The sequence below is a fragment of the Phalacrocorax aristotelis genome, chromosome 2 (assembly GCF_949628215.1).
Source record: "Phalacrocorax aristotelis chromosome 2, bGulAri2.1, whole genome shotgun sequence".
In the NCBI taxonomy this organism is placed as follows: Eukaryota; Metazoa; Chordata; class Aves; order Suliformes; family Phalacrocoracidae; genus Phalacrocorax; species Phalacrocorax aristotelis.
In genome coordinates this window covers 6,792,742-6,814,218 of record NC_134277.1, presented here as the reverse complement: position 1 = coordinate 6,814,218, position 21,477 = coordinate 6,792,742, and the positions used below count along the sequence as shown (strand labels likewise).

At 41.8% G+C, this 21,477-nt stretch overlaps 1 protein-coding gene across 1 annotated transcript in view; it reads right to left on the bottom strand.

Moving 5' to 3' along the window:
* Positions 1-21,477, bottom strand: part of LOC142052361 (sodium channel protein type 5 subunit alpha-like) — a 176,503-nt gene that overhangs the window by 5,731 nt on the left and 149,295 nt on the right. The window contains exons 21-26 of the mRNA XM_075082263.1: positions 17,150-17,272; positions 10,704-10,985; positions 3,997-4,050; positions 2,373-2,514; positions 1,533-1,633; positions 774-1,044 (exon numbers count right to left, since the gene is read on the bottom strand). Of these exons, the coding sequence (XP_074938364.1) occupies positions 774-1,044; positions 1,533-1,633; positions 2,373-2,514; positions 3,997-4,050; positions 10,704-10,985; positions 17,150-17,272 (973 nt within the window). The remainder of the gene's footprint in view (positions 1-773; positions 1,045-1,532; positions 1,634-2,372; positions 2,515-3,996; positions 4,051-10,703; positions 10,986-17,149; positions 17,273-21,477) is intronic.

Sequence of the window (21,477 nt, the reverse complement as noted above, 5' to 3'; positions counted from 1 at the left end):
AAGATGGCTCTGTTTTCCTACCATGACATTTTTTCATTCACCTATTCCCTCCTTCAAAATGGAAGCTATATTGGAAAAGTCAAATTTCTGAGTTCCTTCTGCTCACTGGATCAGTTGATCATCTTCCAGTTGCTACTTTATTTCCAACCTCAGTGAAAACTCTTTTGGCAGGAATTGAGATTCATATTCGACCTGCACTTCTGTAGCACCTGATAGATGATCTGTGGTCGGGGCTGCAGGACAGCAAAAGGCACAAACCAACAATGCAACCATGTGTCTCTGCTTTGTCCCTTGGGCTGACAAGGATTTGGAGCTCCAGAGACAACAGGGCTGTGAACAGCCACACTCACTGCATCTGCCCACACCTGCCCTGAAGGGCTGTTTCATGTTGGTGTATTAAAAGGTAAATAGCAAACCAACAGCAGCCTGCATGTGCCCTTTTCATGCAACTCCTTCACTTCTCTTTCTTTGGCTGTTATGCAAAACTGAGGTTAAGTGTATGGTGCCAGTTCTGGACCATGTTTTATCACCAGGAACCATTAGGTGTACAATGAACCAATACTGTGTACGACAAACCTCATAATTTCACTGATCACCCAAGTTATTGTTAGGCGGTATTATGTTGTATTATTTAAATGTTAAAAAAATATCACGAGGATTGAATTCTCTGAGTTGAAGTGTATTTTATGGCATGAAGCCTTCAACTTTGTATAATTAAATTTACGTCTGCCTTTTTAACTTTGGAGTTTGAGTGAAAATCCGGATTCACCTACCTACGATAGACAGAATCACCACAACAAAGTCAAATATGTTCCAGCCATTGGTGAAGTAGTAGTGTCGCAGAGCCAGCATTTTGATGATGCACTCGCCAGTGAAGATGGCAACAAAAAGCATGTTGATTTTATGGAGGATGTTTACTTTTTCTTGACTTTGGTCATCTGTTTCCACCATCATGGTAACCATGTTAAGGCAGATGAGAATCATGATGGAGACATCAAAGGCTTGTTTCGAGACGACATCAAAAATAAAACCTTGGTATTTATTCTGGAGGAAAGGAGAAGATTTAGTTAGGAAATGTGAACTGTGTCAAAAAGATGACATCATTGTCTCCTGATTATTCAGAAAGTAGAGGATAATAGAGAAGGTACTACTTCTGATTTGAACTTCATAAACATAAAGATGATGATGGATGGTTGGATGATAGAGTTTTCAAACCCATTTACTCTTAATGTTTCTTGAAACTACTATAAAAAGAGCTTGGACTGGGGCATGAATTCATTCAACGCAGGCATGTGGCCACTGCCGTGACTGCATATGTAAATTGGACTTTTAGTCAACATTGCAGAACAAAGGGAATTTTGTACCACACAGGTCACTGGACTTGCAAATGCCGTCCAAAATCAAAGCATGTAAATACTAAGTGGCTTTCATCCGGGAGCAATCACTCTTCTTACACTGGGAAGTTGAATTGCATTCATTCTATTAAATAAACAGCTGTTACATGTAGTTCAACTGAATTATGCCATTCTTACCAGTGGCCTTGGGATTGGTTTTTGAGGTTTCTTAGATCCCAACTTTTTCATTGCATTGTAATACTTTTTCTGTTCTTCTGTCATAAAGATATCCTGGCCACCTAAGTATAGGGCAAAAACAAAGCTATTACTTTTGATGAAAAGAGGTCCACTGCCTCCATCCAAAGTTCAGGGCTTCACCCTCTTCTGTTTTCTTATTTCCCTTTCCATGTAGCTTTCATCAAAGTATCTGAGAAAGGCTTGATGAGATGCAGCGCTGGGAGCTGCTTGTCGCAGGGAGGTGAAGGGCAGGAGGTGCAGAGCAGGCCAGGCAACCAAGGAGGAGCAAGACTCAGATTCTGTCTGCACTCAGGGTGGGTCCGGGGCAAAAGAGGAAAATAGAAGAAGCTCAACCCTTTGTTTAGAGCCTACAAAGCAGCGAGAAACACAGCTCTCAGGCCAGGCTGCTCCTCCCTGACCCTGGCTGCACCTTGGGACAGGGAGGTGATGGGTTGAGGAGAACAGGCTGCCCTGCTCTGAGGGATGGTGGTGTTTGTGCATGGGGGACACCAGGGTGGTCTGTGTCTCTGTGGCGGAGTTTGTGCCAGAGATCCTGCATGGAGCTGCTTCACTGCTTTCTGCGGGGAATAGAATTCCCCAGCCTGTGTTTTCAGGATGCTCATCCAATGGAAACATTAGAGACTGCTACAACTGTTTCTGTAGAAGCCCTGAAAAGTGGTTGCTGTGTCTGTTCTGTCAATGCTAATCTCAAGGCTGAGGTGGCAAAGCCACTGCTTATAAATCTGTCCCTTGCCCTGGTCTCTGCAGCAATCACAACGTGATGTGTAGCATATGCACTACTTATCTTTTTCTTTTGTTGGTTAAAATTGTCAATGATGACACCAATGAAGAGGTTCAATGTGAAGAAAGACCCAAAGATGATGAAAATCACAAAGTACAGGTACATGTATAAATTACATTCCCATTCAGGCTGCTCCTCACACTGCAAAGGAAAAAGGGAAAACGCAAAAAATGACACCATCTCTGCACATATCACAATATTAATGCAGTTAAAAGAAAACTGTCCATCAGCAATAAAGATGATGAAACAGGAGAAACAACGTAACTCCCACTAGCAGAGTCAGCGCTCCATGGTCTCTGAAGTTTACTACTGGCACCTGCGATGTCACAGTCATTTCAGCTACATTTCACATCATCACAGAGATCACACTGCTTCAGGAAGTGCAACTTGAGAATAAATCCTATAAAATGTTCCCAGTCTGAACCCAGAAGGGGAAAAGAATCAGTTTTCTGGTTATCGCTTATCTTACTTGAACGAATGGTACTTACAAAAAAAACCCAGTATGATGGCAGGATAATTAAATTCTACTTAAAAACACTGTATTGAGAGTCAGTACATTTAGAAGTAAGATTTTTCTTTTATGAAGGGAGGAAATGAATAAGATCTCTTGCTGAAGGACCGAGCCTCAAAGCACACGTACCACATTTGGCAAAAATGCTCTAGGTATCTAACCAAAATGCCAGAAGCTCGCATTTCCCTAAATGCCACAATTTCTCACGGGTAACCCATGTGTTTCGTTCAGTAGTGGGGAGGGTACACACACCTGTACATGTAGTTCAAGAATAAATCAACATCACGAGCTGTGTTATGCAAAGGTACTTCTCCACTCCTTTGATGTCACGAGGGGTTTTCATCCTTTATTTATCCATTTAGGTCTTGACTCCCTGTTACCTAACTCAGACTGCTAAATTCCCAGTACCCAGTGCAATCTTGTCCCTTTAATATTATTAAAAGAACTATAACATCTCGTTCAATAAAGAACAAAACCAAAACCAAACCATGCGTGATACAGCAAGGGAAAAGCCCTATTTTAATTTTTGTGCTTGTTTGTTTTTAAAGGAAACCTGAAAGCTGGATGGATGTAGGTAGGAAACGGTTGCCCACGCAGGGCAGTGACCAGCACCCAGAGCTCCAGCACGTCTCAAGCCAGAGCTGGGAGTTCACACCATCCCCTTTCCCTGGTTACAGACAAAAAATTGCTGAAGGTGAAGTTATAGGGGGGGTTGAGGGTGGGAATTACAAGGGAATGTAATTTAAACCCAGTGCTTTTAAAGAGGTTCCAGTTATCACAAGTTAGATCCGCAGAAAATATGGCAGTCAGCGGGGAGAGTGGAAGAAACAGAGAGGACAGTTTAGGGTTTTGGTAGACTCAGTCTCACTGTGGAGGTGCCTCTCTGTGCTGGGAGCTTTGCAGTACGAATAGATAGATCAATTCTGTAGAACTGAGGGCTGCATTTATTTTAATCTCAGGGTCATAATACTTCAGTACCAGCTGCTAAAAATGAAGGTCTGCAACTGTCTCAACCAGAGTAAGACAGGGACTGGCAACCTGCATGTATTTTGTTGTTGTTAAACACCATGAATGCTGCAAAAAGCAATGGAAAATAATAATTAGTGACCTACCTCCCGTGAATCCACTGCTGCATACATAATGTCCATCCAACCTTTAAATGTGGCCTGAAAGAGCCCCACAAAATACATAATTAGGCATATTAAATAAGCATATCTTGAAATATCACCTCTGTGATGAGTTTTCAAAATGCAATATAGAGCATGTTCTTCACAGTTAATGAATTGCCTTTCCTTTAAAGCAATAGGTATCCATGAGTTTATGTTCATTTAGACATTTAAAACCTTTCCAGTTTTCTGTTTTTCTGCAGTTGTAGGGATAAACCAGAGGTTTTTAAAAGAGATTTTAAAAAGGAAACATAGCAATTAAGCCTTTGGAAGTTTTGACCTTAAGAAATTCAAGTAATGAAGAGAGATGGCTACACAGGACAACTCGGAGTGCTGTCCTGCACAAGTCTCAGAGCAGGTGAGATGGGGCCCAGCCATGTTGCTTGCTCAGACTGATGGGCAGTGGCTACATTGCAGGATCCCACTGAAGCTTGGATTCTGCCCTCTTTTAAAATGGGGTAAATCAAGGCAATGTCAAAGCCCAGGGAGATGCATAAATCACAGCTGATTTGAAAGGAGCAAAGGCAATAAACAGCTGCTGTGAGCCTGGCCCTGGAAGCTCCATCTGCTTTACTGCCCAGAATTGCTTTAAGTCAGGGTTTCTAATTATTTTTTTTTTATTGTTTAAACAAGGAGGGACTCCGCAGAAGTCAGTGCCTGTTACTGGAACCTGGACCGGAGAAAGGACAGTGACAGTGCTCCTAGGAGAAACACGCAGCAGTGATTTTTACTACTCTGTAGCAAAACCATGACTTTTTGCTATCGGTATGTGCCTCTCATTAGACCCAGCCTGATGCCAAACACACCTGGCATTAGGTCTGACTCTGGCCTAAGCCATATTACCTTTTGTTAGTCCTCTGAGGTTGTTTCTCATTTGACTCCTGACCCATTTAGGCCTACCCTGGATTTAAAAGCAGCGTTAGCAGATAATGAGGCATTTTTAAATTTATTGATTTAATCAGATTTACACTGGCAAGCATGAAAGATCCATGCCCAGTATTATTTTGAATCCTACTGGCACTTAGGTTGAATTTTCTCCGTGGTGTGCAGGCACGCAGTTCCAGGTAACGTTAATAGGAATTTGGCCAATGGTTCCTAGGAGAAATCCAGGCATTTGTGTTGAGCTTGGTACATCCAGCGGTTTTAGAAACGCTCCATTATACACTCTTTGTTATTAAATTGAATCCTGGAGGTAATGCTGCCTTCCTGTTTGCCTCTGAATGCTACTGAGCCAGGGGAAAATGTTGCACAAGGGGCCAATGATCTTTCTCATGAAAGTATATATAAAATCATGTTTGAAAGGTCGCATTCATTTTTATCTACTGGTTAAAAAAGATTATGCCTCCAAAATCAGAACTCTTTGGAAAATCTGTTCCATGGTACTTTGTGTTGGAAAACACTTCAGATGTAAAGTATTTATAGGAAGGAACAGCAGTTTTATTGAAACAAAAAATTATTTCAACCTCTCCTGCTACTCCTCCTTAACTGTTCTAATATTTTCCTTTTTTGCTGTTCTCTTTCTAATCTGATGAAAGATTTTCTAGTGTCATTAGTGTCACTTGCAGCTTCCAGCTCAAAATGCCGTTCAGGAAGTGTGGATGGGATGAAACAAGAAATCTTTTTCCCTGTGCAACAAAACGATATGATCTTAGCCTGTACTTTTCTCCCACTTGGGAGGAAGTCTTTTCTCTTGAGTAGCTATTTTACCCCTTGATATGTACCACAGGCACAAGAGACTCTACTGCAAGACACAGTGGTTTATAGCAATAACAGATGATGAAGTGATCTGACAAAAATTAATATTAAAACAATGATGTACTGTGATTTTCTGTTTTTCCCAGTTGTCCAGAAGTAAGAGAATTAAAAATCCCCAAGGCTTCTGGAAAGCTTCCCTAGACACTTCATCCGCAGAGGGTAAAACATACTGAGAATGAAAGAAATACAACACTGGGAAAAGAAATTATTTATCTGGAATTAGTAACCACTTACGCTCTGGATAAGGAAGTGACAAAATCTTCATGGGAGTGTTTGTGATATTATCCTGCCTGGAAGCTATCCAGAGAAACACCATTTTCTGCTGAAACTGTCATGTGATGAGATTATCTACTGATAAACTCATCTTGGGATGGGATTACATTTTGTTATTTGACTTGTGGTTAGAGCTGCTATGCAGTAAGTGATTGGGGAGGAGGATAGGTGGGATGTCTCTGGCTGCCCTCAAACCATTTATTGTATAACCAAATGGTGCCTTAAAATAAAACAAGCCCTTAAATCTGTGAGGGGAATTTTTTTTTTCGAGAAAGGACTGCAATAGTGCAACAAAAATGGTTGCTTTTGACGGCAGAAATACCAGTCTTCACATTTCTGAAATGTTTCATTAAGCATTACTATTGGTGAGAGAAACTTCTTAAAGCTAAAACAGCCACCAACAGCACAGCCGAACCGCACACATTTAAGCTGGCTACGCTAACTCCACTATCTGCTGGCTTTTCTGTTGAATTTTTCAGTTGTTTCAATTTCATCATGGCAGCAATTTTATACTGAACATTTGTTTTATGGGATTTTCTGTGTCTGTGTTAAGATGATTTTCTTGGGAAGGCACCGCTGAGCATTGGATCCGCCAGAGCACCCCAGAGGTCTGCACCGTGCTCGGTTACACGGGCCCCAATGGCACTGCCTCTGCTCCCCTTGTATTTCCACCAGTAATTCCTCATGGAAATACTGCATACCCCTGATCTTTGGACACATGGAGGAATCTACCCTGGTGCACCAACTTATGGTTTGTTCAGAAGTGCAGAATTTTTTTTGCACATTTTGCATCCACAGTGAAAGTAAAATCTAGCATTATAGTTTACAGAATTGCAAGAGATCATGTAACTCAGTAACTTTAGACACACACCGCTGTCTCATGACCATTTTGTAACTGATTTATGAGCCCAGTCACGACTTCAAACCTGGCATGAGGAGTTGATTTAACTCTACAGCTCCTGACTGCTGTACTGGTCTAGGAGTGCTTCTGTTATCTTCCCATTCCTTATCTGGAGTCCCAGAGTGACAAAGAATTGTAGGACATATTAGATGTAAGTCTGTTCCTGTCCAAGAAGAACTTTTCCAAGCAAGCCAGACGCTGCCTGAGAGACCACTTGTTTGCTTGGTGTACTTCAATAGGTTGCTGAAATTTCAAGATATGTTGCAAAAAAAAAAAAAAAAAAAAAAAGGAGGTGATCATAACGTGAAGGGAAGGATTCTGTGACAGAAATGAAAAACACCTATTGGAAATTTAAGATATTTCTTTGTTCAGCTCAAATATCAGATTTATAGAACGCAGGTGCTGTGATCTGCAAAGCAATTCTGGGAATACAGAAAAAGCATTACTGAAGCACTGGGTTGTAGCAATAATTTTTCCTGATAGATTAGGGTGTTAAGGGTGTTAAATCCACAGAAGAGTGAATCATCCTTCTTGCAAATTAAAAAGTCATGGTAATAAAGGTATTTTGCTCCCCATGAATGAGGCATTTCTCTTGCTTGTAGAGCGAGCAGAGGCTACCTCCTAGTTGAGTAATCCGTTGTGAGACGGCACGTTTGCTAGTTGGAGAAGCCTGAAACTTGACTGACCGCTTCACATTAATGTTCCCTCAGACTCATTAATTCAAAATGGCATCTTGAGACCAACATGATGGGTCCTAAACAAGGTAGGAAGAGAGCAAAGGATATTTGGGGAAAGTTCCATGAAGCTCTCAACTGCATTGTCTGAAAGTTTGCCTCTGGATAGTAGTAAGCTGTGAAGTTTCAATAGTAGGAACTTCTCATTTCTTTCAAGGATGACGTAGAAACATAGACAGACCATTAGGCAGCCAGATTTGTTTTACGTATTTCCATTTGGATTTTCAGACACATTCAGTCATCCAAAGGTAACTTCAGAGTCATTTAAAGGGTGCGTTGCAGCAGCTGAAAATGTCCGTCAAAAGTCGAAAGACAGTCAAAAGTCAAAGTCCGGCTTAAAAGCTCGTTTTGGATCCCAGAGGGTTGTAACCAAAATGCTTATGTCGTCACTACTACGCACTGTCTCAGCATGCACAAAGATGCATTGCTGTGTCTGTCTCTTTAGGAGAGCTGAGCTGTTAACTGATCCCCTGCAGCTCCTATGGTAGCTTGCTCATGAAATGCAACCCCACATGGAGGATATTTGGCAAGGAGCACCTGTAACCGACACTCCTCGGCTCGAGTCCGGCAAAAGATATCCAGATGTTTGAGCCCCTTCTCTATGGGTGTCATCTTTACACTTTATTGCTTAAGACTGTCATTAGCAGCAGACATAAGAGCTCCAGGTGCAGGATGAAAGTTAAAATCAATCCCCTAATGGCATCTGGCTCCTGCCCTTCCTCCTGGGAATAAGGAGCCAGCACCTGCCATAGAAGCTGAGCAAGGTTTTAGGTCTCCCTCATTTCCTGTCATAATCAGTTTGTCCAGCCTGCACAGGCTGTACATTTATGGCACTTCTTTTGTACTTCTGCAACTAGAAAGCATACTTATCTGCTACCCAATACAGGATCACAGTTTTGAAAGAAACCTGCAGGGTCATCAGGTCCATTTTCAGCTGGAAAACAGCAGTACTAGACTGTCCCTCCATAAATGTGCTGAGATCTGCCTTACGACGAGTTATGTTTTTGCTGCCATCACTAATCCCAACAGAAGGCAGTCCCACCTGCTGAACGCAGCCAGTACCACCAGTGTCAAGTGCCCAGGAACTGACACCACAGAACAGCAGAAGAGGCTGCTTCAGACACTCCTTAGGCAATGCCAGTTTATGAAAGTTCCAGCTCTTCAGAAAGCTGGAGCTTGAGTCTTATAAAAGAAATGGTGAAGGAATAACAACTACTCTGATGGAGTTTTTTCATCAAACAAACTAGGCATCTGTTATGCAGTCATGGAGGAGATAAGAAGGTTAGGCATAAACCTGGAAATTTTTGCTCAGCTAGATTGGATGTTTAAATAAAAGACAAAGAAAGCACTATATAGAACAGAAAATCTAATTAAAAGATGTTCAGAATGAATTAATCTACCCTGCATGCATGAACTGAATATCATAATTACATGCAGAAGATAAAAGCTCTTGCTCTCAGCAAGTTCAGCTTCATGCCATGGAAAGAGCCAAAAGTGGCTGTGCCCATTCACACCTTTCTGCTTTCCAGAGGGTATGAAAGCGAAGACTTGATGGACAGTGGTCCGAAGATCTCAATATTAAGCCTAGGCGTACCAGAGACAGAGTATAATGGATAAGCATTTCTACAAGAAAAGAAAGCTACTTCATGGAGCTATTACATGTGTCTGTGACAGAGAAAAAAAAAAACTGGGAGAAAGCAAATTTGCATCATAGGAAGGAGAAGGGCTGGCAGAGCTGATGGGGGACCTGTGGGAGGCTCATGCTCTCTTGGAAGGGCAGGTGGGGGCCTGGGGCAGTACCCTACTGCATTGCAAAGGGTGCATGACTATATGTGACAACTGAATTGAGCTCCCAGCATGCAAGATTTTATCCCAGAAGCAAGGAATACCATCACAGGTGCTTCAAGACAGTAACCTCCCTGTCCAAGATGCAGTGAGGGACTTGTTTCACAACAAACAAAGCAAACGCTTCTAGTGCGTATCAAGCCCTTGTCATCACTAGGCTTCAGAGCAAATTAGGAACAATAGAAATAAGTATCATGACCACTATTTCACATGAGGGCCCCGTGGAATTGAAACACAAGGCAATTTATCTAAAATCACTCAGCAGTCCAGCAGCAGAGCCTGGACAAGAAGATGGCGTGTCCTGTGGCTCTATCCATTAGGTTGCACTGCATCACGACGCAGTAAATCTCTGTACACACAAGCCGGTTATCTGTGGTTTACGTTTGCTGCTGAAAAAGGTTGTAAACATGGCTTACTTCTGTAATATTGCCACCACCTTTGAACCTCAACGGTCCCTTCTCTGGCGTGCTCGTGCCACCTTTTCAGAGAGAGCAGGCTGTATGGAGCTACAGCTATATGAGCACCACCACATTTCATAGCTAGGTTCAATGCGACTCATTATGTTTAGCAGGTGGAAGTGAGGTGAGGAACCAGAATGAGAGGCGCCAGTGGCCTTCTTGAACATCTCTTTGGAAGGTAAGCAAAGGACTGTAAATTAAGAGTCCCCTGTGACTCGAGCTTTAGGCAATAGCTTCATCTGACTAACTGAAGGTACTGTAACTTCATTTTTTCCGAGCAGGGTATAGTGAAGTCCCAGGCAGTTCAGGAGGGCCAGTGTGACTCTGTCTGCATCAACAGTCCTTCCTGGGCTGTCACTTTTTGTTTATGGAACTGTACTTTGCTCTGGATTACAATACTGACAAAATGGTCTTTAATCCACCTCAATATTCCAGTCACCTCCCAGAGGACTACATTAGTGATGCACCAGAAACTCAAATTAAAACCACAAGCTGCCATAAATATCTCTAGGACAAAATAATATGCCAAATATGACTCATTTACACTTGAGGAAAGGCATTCCCCTAACAGGTAAGGCTGAAAAACCCAGAAAAACATAGAGGTTAACCTGAGCCTTTAAGCTGATTATTTCAATGGGAAAAAGGAACATTAGCCCGTTAGTTTAGTTTCTGGTTGGTCACACTTACCACTTGTAGCAGAGCCAGGTAGCCAGCACCAACATTATCGAAGTTAACTTTAACTTTTGTCCAGTAAAACGTGCCTGACACATTATAGAGTATACAGTCACTCATATTGTTAATAATTTTAGAGTCTAAAGGCATATCTCCTTCTGTCTTATTAATGCACTTCCCAAATTTCCCAGCAAACAGGTTCACTCCCATGATGCTGAAGATGAGCCAGAAGATGAGGCAGACGAGCAGAACATTCATGATGGAAGGGATGGCTCCCACAAGGGCATTGACCACCACCTTGGGCGAAACAGGAGAGAGAAAACAGAATTAATGCCAGCACTTGTACAGACACTTTGCTAACAAGCTGTTGTGCGCCCTTGGTTAAGTAGGCTGAACCCTCACACAGTGACAGGTGGCTAACTACTAACCCTACCTAAGGAGCCAGACCACCATTAAAGGCTTCACACATGATTATTTTTTACCTTCTGTAATTGAAGAGCTAATCTGTTGGCATCCCCCTCATGGGATGATGTTTTTTCAAGAGGAATCTTTTAATTCAGGAGCAATCTGCGAAGTCATCATGACCTCTCAGATCCTACTGGATAATACACTTCAGTCGAATCATCTCTAATATTCATACGATTAATTGGAAATGGATGGGGTACATTACAGTTCCTCAAAATAGACCAAAAAAGATTTCTGAAATCTTTTACTGAACCATAGTCCTTGGGATATGAACTCTAGCTGTGATAAATTTCACTTATTTAAATAATTACTGATTGAGACATACTGTACTAAGCCAACTTCCCCTGTGTGATCAGTATGCAGGATTAAAACAGTGAAACCATTCTAATTTAACAAAAAAATGTACTTTTTTTTTCCTGTGGCACGCTGTAAAGTTCCTACGCACCAACCCAGGCAGGGCTGTAAGCCCCTGTGTAAAACCATACATTTCCTGAGGGAAGCACACTGTCATAAAATGTAGTTTTCCCCTTCCTATGTCAGCACGGTTTCCCCATATTCACAGCTTTTGGAGATGCTGCCGTGGCACGGTCCAGGCAAAGGCGCCTGACAGCATTGCTGCAGACACCAGCCCCACTACATGGATTTGTCTCCATCTCCGTCTCATGCTCGGGAGGTTAAAATCTGGTAGGCAGACACTAAGCTCTTCTTCTCCATCTACATTTCTGAAACTGAGACAAGGTGATATTGATCCATAAAAATTAAATTTTATTCAATTGTGAAGCTGATTATGGAAAATGTCAGCTCTTGTTTTCTCTCATATTAGTGTCCAATTTTCTGACAAGCTAATAATGTAACATTCGTTTCCCCATCATTTTTGCATTGCTGAGGAAGAAAAATACCCGGAAGAGTGAAACGGTTTTCATGCATCTATAGCAGCAGCTTCATCTACAGTACACAATACAAAATTATGTAGATCTTTCAAAACCCAGATTTATATTTTGTGCTTTTATGAATGAAACTAATTTTCACACAGGAAAAGCTGCTTGACCAATTTCTTATTTTTTCTGTATAGGCCCACTCCTGATGACTTTTCAATTTTTTTTTTCTTTTTATCTAATTTTATCTCTTAGTTTTGGATGTTAATCAATTTCTAACTTCGTTGTTTTAAGACCAAATTTACTGAGTTAACCAAAGTGCGAAATAATTTCCAAATCAAGGGCTCGTTTGGATATAGCCTTGGCCCTTGTCAAAGTAGTTTTCGTTTGCTGCTGTGCGGGACAATATTTTTGTTCAGTCTTACTCCATGCAGCACAAAGGCACTGCACTTGTGTTACATGTGCTGCTGAGCCCAGCTCCCACCCGCCAGCCCTGTGACAGGACACAGACGCCCAGGTTTCAGCAGTGCAAGCGATGGCCATGCCTGCATCCTGCTTTTTCCCTTCTGCTGCAGTATGTTCGACGGCGTGTAGATAACAGGACAGGACATGAGGCTGGAGCAAATCCTGTAACACCTCTCCAAATGAATTATTAACAGGGGTTTCATTCTTCGCTCGCTGCTTCTGCTCTTACACCGGCATGATGCCATTTGGTCTGTTGGAAGCACTCCTGACTTGCACTGAGACAAGTGAGGGGACTTAAAGACCTGAATACATAAAGGCAAGTTGTTATCATAAATTTGTGCTAAAAGTTCAGCTGCAAACGTTGCCATGGAAAGGACTGAATTTCTGGTGCATCTAGGAACAACAGCCATGTATAAGAAAAAGTTACATACCTCTTGATTTCCATCAATACCTTTCTAGGAAAAACCACCTCCCAGGTCACTTCTTTAGGGATAGCTTAGAAACTGAGCCACCCTCTGCCCTAAGCCACAGTGGTGAAGATCTGTAGCTTGTGGCCTAGCTATAGATTTGGTGGCCCACCTCTCCTGATCTCTTGGCCCACCTTTTCAGCCAAAGCTGATTCAGATTTAAAAACCAGAAATAGACTTGCACAATGCGTTAATCTTCCCTTTGCCACAGCAGAGCCCAGCAGGCTTTCCTTAGTAATTTCAGGCCCAGGCTTTAACTCCTACCTAAGCCTGGGCACAGCTTTTGCAAAGACGTCTGATTTACGGTGCCATGATTTCAAATAAAGAACAAAAATTTTATTATTAGATAATCTATTTCTGGTGTCCTTTGCCCTCACTGATAGAAACAGGTGCTGTATATTTAGGTTGAATTTGTTGAACTTGAGACAATAGTCATCTGCTCTTAGACAGCTTCTCCTATCACACCAGGCTTCACTGCAGGTGAGTTGCCACTGAACATTACTTTGGGTAATGAAAACAACAGAGCTTCTTTCTAACTGTCATCATTCCTCCAGGTTTCTAATCATGCTGCAGAGACTTTCCCATCTTTAATACTCCATTTCCAGCAGTTTGGTGGAATTCCAATACCAAAGCATTGCTCGCTCTGTCTGTTTGTTGGGTTATTTCCCTGTGTATTGAGCGATTGTATTAGTTTACATTTGTTGAGGGATTGTTTAGTTTATTTATCACATCTGCCCAAAAGCTTGTGTCCCGTTGAACAGTCATCCCGATCCCTAAGTCCTTCTCAGCTGCTCTTTTCCAAGAAATGTCCCCCCAAGTGACCTACTTTCCTCTTCCCGAGACATACGATGGATGTGGTTTTATTAAAATGCATGTTGTACCATTGATCTGTTTCTCACTGTGATCCAGATCAGTCAGTATAATTCCCTTATCCATAATATCACTTACTTCTCCGCTCACTTTGTGTGTTGTCAGCAAAGATTTTATATTTTCTCCCAGGTGCTGTTAAAGTCCAGATTAAGGACAGTTCTTATTCTGAAGGATCCCTCGCCCTGAGACACTCATCACCGAATTTACAGTGTCATCGCTATTTACAATTACTTTTCAAGATCCATCACCCATTTTAAATTAATTTAAAATATGTTTACTTGGCTTGGTACAAAGCTCGTGTTTTCATCACAATGTCCCGTGGTATCAGATTCCTCTCTGAAATCTAAGGATATTATATCAGTGCAGTTACCGTCATCAGCATAATTTGTAATCAAATCAAAGGACCATATCAGTTTTACAAGAACTATTCCCATGAAATCATGCTAACTAGCATTAATTATGCTATTTCTTTCCTGCATGTATCTTGTAGCAGCCTCACGATGACTTTGCCTAGTATCATTTTCACATTAAATGGTCTATCATCATCCTGATCATCCTTTTAAAATACCGCAATAACCTCCCTTGCTGGGAAGAAACTTGAAGGGAAGTGGCACCTCTGAAATAATTCCCTGATGGACAACAAATGAGGAGACATGGGAGACTTCATGATTTGGGACAGACAGACCTAAGTTAATTTATGCTGGGCTCTAATATGGCCTGGAAAGTGGTGGGTGACACAGGGTGGTGGCACGTGCGTGGCACCCCCAGGGTCTGCAGTGGCTGTCAGGTGGGATACTGGGCTTACTGGGGTCTTTTCTGGGGACAGAAGGGCAAGATGGCAACAGTTCAGCCTTATTTTGCAGACCATTCATGGGATTGGAGCTGCTGAGGCTTTTCAAACTCAGACAGGCCCCAGCCTGTTCGAGATGGAAAAGACTGAACTCTGATGGTAACAGGTCCTCTTGGCCATCCAAGTGCTACTCTGTGCCTTTGCCTCAGACCGATTGTTTCCAAAATGTAGGTACAGCGTCAATGAAATAAGTCTCTTACTGCAGTGCAAATGAGAAGTTTCTTGTACTATTCTAGCCATGCAGAAACCTTTCAGTTATTTAAGAAAAATACATTAAAATAGAGCAAACTATTATCATTTTCTTACTGTCAGTGTTTGCTTCTCAACATTATCATTATTAAATCCATCACTGTGCTGGCAATTTTCCTGTGCATTCTGGAGCATACGAACTCCTAATAATGAAAGGTCTAACTGTCCCTAGTCATGTTAAGTGTGGTTAGGGAAAATAAAAATAAAATTATTTGATTTTCCAATAGCACGTATTCTCAATTACACTTTATCATAGTTTACAAGCTAATTCACTACCTCCGATAGCTCAGAAGGACTGAATATATTTCAGCTGCAGCAATGGTAAAAGGGTAAAAAAGGGGTGTTGAGTCAGGGACCAGCAAAGCCTACACGTATATGTTAGAAAGAAAACTTCCTGGCCTGATCCATGTGTCTGCGCCATGTAGGATCTCCACCAAGCCAACCTCTTGCTATTCGCAGAAAACCTCTCGACAGAGACGTGAATTTTTCACATGATTTCTTTCCTATTTCAGTCTCACTTTTCCAATGCTTTGGTCTAGTCTTCCCACTGCTTTTCAGGTCTGAAGCCAATTTAGTTAAACTGATGCAAAGTCATGAGTGAACATTCTTATGTCAGCTTAGAATATGTTAAAGGGGTTTCACTTGAACTCGCAAATCCACCAGTAGAAGCTAAGCTTTCATAAGCCAGATTTAAATTGATTTGAGGGAGTCTGTGCACAAATCACTCTGGTAATTAAACTAGTGCAGCTTTTGCTGATATCAACATTTGCCCAATTTGTGTATGTTTAATAAAGTCTTGGAGTGAGGTCATCAGATGACATAGGAGTGAGAGCTTTAATTAATGTCAGTAGTGCAACATCGCTTTGTGCCAGCTGAAGATCTGCAGATTGCTTTTGTTTTATTTTGTGAATAACCTTTAAAATGTTGCCTGTGTATGCTGAAAAGATTGTGGTGAACAAAGCAATGCAGGCTCGGGTGCCCAGATTAATAGAGCTTCTCAAGTCTTTTTGTCTTAGTACTAACACAAAGGAGAGTGGTCTGCAACTAGATTTGTCTGATTTTCATCCACAGAAATAATGTGATTTAGACAATCACAAGGTCTGTGGGACAAAGCCACAGATCCCCAATTCTGTTCATCCACAGAACAAAGTATGGGTACGGGGTCTGCATAAATTGCTCTATCACCATATTTCCTAGGTTATCTCCGTCATTAGGCTCTCTAGCCTTCCGCCTGTCTTACTGCAAGGGTATTGCAATGAGAACAGTTAATTGTTCGGAGCTCAGCGCATGAACTACACATTTTAGTCAATGATGATTCAGACCAAAATTTTGCCTACAGAAAGCTTTACCCTGAATATACCTCAGCAGTAGCATTTTCTTTGGCCTAGTAGAGAGATTTGGGCTCATCAGACCATGTAAATTGTTTTACGTGTAATTTTGTCACAGATTTGCTTTAATTTACTATGCAATCTCAGGATTAGCAGTAACCTCAGCTCATACAGAACACAGTTGTCACCATCTGCAAGTCATACATGGTGCAAGGAGTTAAATCAAGTGTTTATCTAGACAATAATTGATTAATGTAGCAGGTAGGTTTAACAAATAAACAGATGTGCTATGCTGATATAGCCACTCCGGCAAAGGAATGCAGAAGGGAAAGAGATGGGTGCAGAAGATGGAGCAACAAACACAAGCTACATGGTTTTAATGTTAATCCTGACACTCCATATTAAAACTGCAATCTGTTCAAAGTAAAGATTTTATATAACCATTCATTTGCTTTCCCATCTTTAGCATTTCTAATTTTTGCTTTAATTTTTAGTGAAAAAGTCCTTAAGAACTTTCCCAGTCAGTTTTGTTTTAATGCATGTCAAAAGCAGGGAGCAAACTTGTAGCTTGGTTATTCCCCGGATACACCTTATAATTGAGAGGTAATTGTTAGCCAGATGCTTCCTTGGCCAAAAAAGCTGTTTTTTAAAGTGTAATATGACAAGTTAGGCAGCAGGATTAGTTTATCATTAAACCCACCAGAGGATAAAGCTGTAATGATACAATTGCAATCAAGACAAAGGAGGGATTTCTGATTTTGATGTTTTGATACAGCATTATCATTCATTTCCTTTTGCAGACCAAACAAAGGCAAAAGCACATGCAACTGTTCCCTGTTACATGCTTGATGTCACACAGTTGAGCTTTGATTGATGCTTTATATACTCTTACCCTCATCCCTTCAAATCGTGACAATGCTCTTAATGGTCGCAGGGCTCGCAGGGTCCTGAGGGATTTAATGGGACCCATCTCAGAGTATCCAAGTGTGTTGGCAATGAGGCTTATTAAAGAGACCTGAATGGAGACACGAAGCAAAAATCAAGACCGTGAGTACACTCCTGCCACTTTCTTTTCTGACTTTCCTTCCTGAAAAGAAACATCCAGTTAGTTGGAAACATCTGGAACAGTGTGGGGAAACAAAAAAAACCAACTCACCTTAAGTGGCAGCTGCTAATTAGACCAGCACAGAAAAACAGAGGTTTTTACAACCACACGTACGCAGAACCCTTACCAGCCTACAAAACCTCTGTTTCCAGTCTAATGCAAGGTTCATAGAAACACGGGCATTCAAAGTGTCAGTTTTCTTTTAACTAAGCACACAGAAATCCTCTTAATGTCAGCTTGCACGAAGCTGGTGAGCAAAGAGATCACTGTTTCAAAACCACCCCTCTGTGACATCCGTGCTGTAGGCTTGCCGTACACTCCTCGAGGTGTGTGTGTCGTCCGCTATTGAAAATATGATGAGTCATGTAAGTGTTATAATTTAGGGCTTTCTAGTTGAAAGCACCTGAAAGATCCAACCACTTCCAGCAGAGATAAAAGATTTTAGCATTAACATTCAATTACCGATCTTAGACTTACTAATTACAAACAAGTCTTCTAGACTGCTGATTGACATGACTTTATGCCATAGACTCTGAAAAAATGATGTGCACAACTCTTTGATTCTGCACTTTTTCACTTTTTCTGGTTTTTACACAGCCTGTAAGGGACAAAGAAACTTGACAGGTGCTCAACGTTGAGGTTCATACCTCTCAAAGACTATTTCTTTGAAGTAAACTATGTATTTCCAGAACTGGAGACAGCATGGATGGGTTCCAATGCTCTTCATGATCTCAGAGCTTTTGTAGTGCCCAGCTGGTCAGATATGTCGGTGCTAGAAGGCACAGGACTGCAGTCTGGATGAACTGAGTGGCAGTGGAGATTACGGGTCAGATTAACCAACATGTGGAGCAACTGCGTTTTGCAAGCTCAACTCGGTGCTCACAGCCTGAGAATTTAGGGAGTGAGAAACAAACAGCTTTCCAATGCCATAGCAATCATGCCAATTTGCATGGATTAAAAAAGGAACCAAAATTAATCCTCACATATTATAAAATATCCTTTTCTTAGAAGAGAGAGCCTATGCATATTGCTCATCACAGCTCCCTTACTCCCATCTTTAGGTGTTTTCGCAGCCCCAGTTATCGTGGTAGCGGATTGCCTCGCACTCACCAATGTGAGTGTGCAAAGCTTACCCGGAAGGAGTGTGCTTTATTCTCATTTTAAAGATAGAAATGAAGTCTAGAACCAGGGATTCTTGTACACTATATAAAGAACAGATGCTTAACATAAAAAGAATCTCTACACTCTCCCATGAAAACAGACAGCTCTAGCGGGAAACCTTCCTTTCCATTTTAGAATGGGATGATTTTTCCTCTGGACCCCAATGCTGGCTGACCAGCCCAAGCATCACCCATGAGGTCTGTGACAAAGCAGGGTAAGATGAGCCTGGTCCCCTAAGTCGTGACCTGTTCTCTACAGAGCAACCTTTCTCCTGTGTACTCATTTATTTATGCTCCAGCACCATCTGCACAGCTAAGCATCTTTGTAAAGCTTACCCAATTTGTTAAATTATTTACCTATTGGCTTTACTGCAGCATGTGGGTGACAGCAAGCCTAAGGACAAGAGATCTGAGAGACCCTGAGCCTGGGCTGGATGCAGCGGGCTGGATAGCTGCCAGGATATGGCAGCCGAGGTCTGCAGATGACAAAGTGGCACAGAGGCTGACTGTCATGCTTTAACATGTCACTCTTTAACAAGGAGTGACACAAATTCACCACCCATGTACAGACCCATCAGCTGTTGTGGAAAGAAGGTCTTTATAAACACTTCTGCATTTTATTGGTGAGTGTGCTATAAAAACGTCACACTAGACAGGCGGACTGGATTCAAGGTCTCATGTCTTAGGATCTTTAGACACTGGGGAACTAAAAATCATCAGTGAAGCTTTTGCTTCCATCTCTAAGAAAGCAGATCTGAATTCATGATGTAAGTATGCCTAAGAAGTTACTTTAGAGTAAGGAATGTTAGAAGTTTGACATATATTCACTTGTAATGCTTTTTTCACCTAAATCCTGCTCAGTCAATGCTCACAGATGAAAATCTGGGTTTGACTTCAAAACCATCCTAAACTCACCAACACTTCCAAACTGGGGCAGCACCCATATTCTGTCTTCCCTGTTTCTTACCAGCCTTCATTACATCCTGTACTCTAAAGATGCATTAACATACAGGCCAAAGCCATCTCCTGCCATTCACTCTCCCAATTGACTTAGTTGCCTAAATAAGGAGAAAGGGATGAAGGGTTTGTCTAATGGCGGTAAGCAAACGCACAGCATACTTATACACTAAAGCCATTCAACTAAGGCATCTTAAAACTGTAATATAATTGGCATTATTGACATATTATAGGAATAATGGTGTGGCACATGCTTCTGTCTTTGGTCAAAAATTTAGTGTAGGAAATGGCCTTAACCCCACAAGGCCTTGGAGCTCCCTATCCAGAAAGGCTGGAGGTATAAGAAAAGCAGCCTAGCGACAGCATGCTCAGTGATAGAAACCAAGATCCATACGCTCACATACCAAAGGAAGCTCATTCATTTGTGAAATAAATGTAGAGATTTAAAAGAAAATTAATCAAATACAGGGCAGCCGACACCCTTCTTTGCCAGCTTCACCCACAATGTCTGAAAGTCAGACCTTCTCAAGGTCTTCAAACTGCCTTGGTTGGTGCATCTACATGCTTCCTCCCTCATATCCTATAAACCCCCTTTCTCTCAAGGCAGAAGATATTCTGTTCAAATCCTGCAAGGCCAGGCTTCAGGTCTGAGTGGGTTACCATTTTCTTTAGAGTGCCGTAAATGTCACCCTGAAATCATCACAGGTGCTGTTGTCCTCCTGACACAGATTTACACAGCATTAGATATCTCTTCAGAGGATTAGGTCATGAAGCTGTGTGATAGCTGGCAATGATTTACAAGGCTGGAGTCAGAACTGAGTTTGAGACAACTTGTTTAAATGCTCGGCTATTGGTTTTGGAAGTATCCCCGTCGAATTTTATTCATAGGATAATTACTAACGAGGAGACTTGGCCATTTGGACTTGATTAAAAGTGACCTGGAAGGCTATTTTTAGGGAAAAAATCAAGCAGTTTTCAAAATTGGTGCTGACTGCCCCACATAATCACAGCAAACGGTGAAGTCAGCTGTTTCTGTTACTTTTTTCCCTGTTAAAAGGCTGTGCAGCCCAGAGCTGCTCAAGGTTCTGCTTTGCACTCTTCTTGGTATCAGAAACTTGCTGGTACCCAAAAAACACCTCCAGGGTCAACTTAACCTCCAGATTCACAACATGGCACATGTTTCTCATGTTTTCTCTTTACTGGTTTTTCAGGAAAAAAAAATACCTCTGAAGACCGAGCAGCACTGTAACATTGTGGAAAGCAGGAGAATCCTAAGGAATCACTATCACTTAGAACCATTTCCCATAAAATGTACAGCCTGCTGTTGGGCTTGAGCTTTCACATGGCATGTGTGCCTACAGGTTAAGCTACACCCTGTCATCCTCCTGTGCACTTCTTCTGACCCAAGAAGCCTTATTACTGTTCTTATATGCAGATGCTTTGCTTCTAGCTTCTCCCTTGAGGGTCTTTCCAGAACCTGCTAGGTCTTCCTAAGAAGCTTTCACAGCTTTCTGGCTAAACCTTCCTTCCCTAAACTTAAGTAATAATATTCTCCATATTAGGTCTAGATGGTTCCTTATCCCCTTGACTTATTGTTTATTCGGCTCCTCTGAAGTCCTCAGGGTGATGTCCTCTCTGCAATTTGCTATCCAGCATAAAGCCCACTGTACAACCTGGCCAGCAATGAGGGTCACTAAGGTGGAGAGTGCTCCTCATAATTCAGTTATACAATCCTGCCTCCACAGACATTAACAGCAAAACTCACCAACCACATGGGCTAGGATTTCAATCACGTGGCAGCTCTTCCCTTTTGCTTCCCTCAGGCCATCTCAGCACACCCAAGAGCTCTGCCTTAGTGCTGTCAGTGACTTCCCAAAGTTTATTCCATCCCGAAAGAGTGGGAACCTTGAAAGAGTCAACATCTACTGACTGCCTCAGTGGAAGGGTTTCCCAGCAAAGCCCAGCTGCAGGCAAAGCCATGTCGATGCTACCTGCACA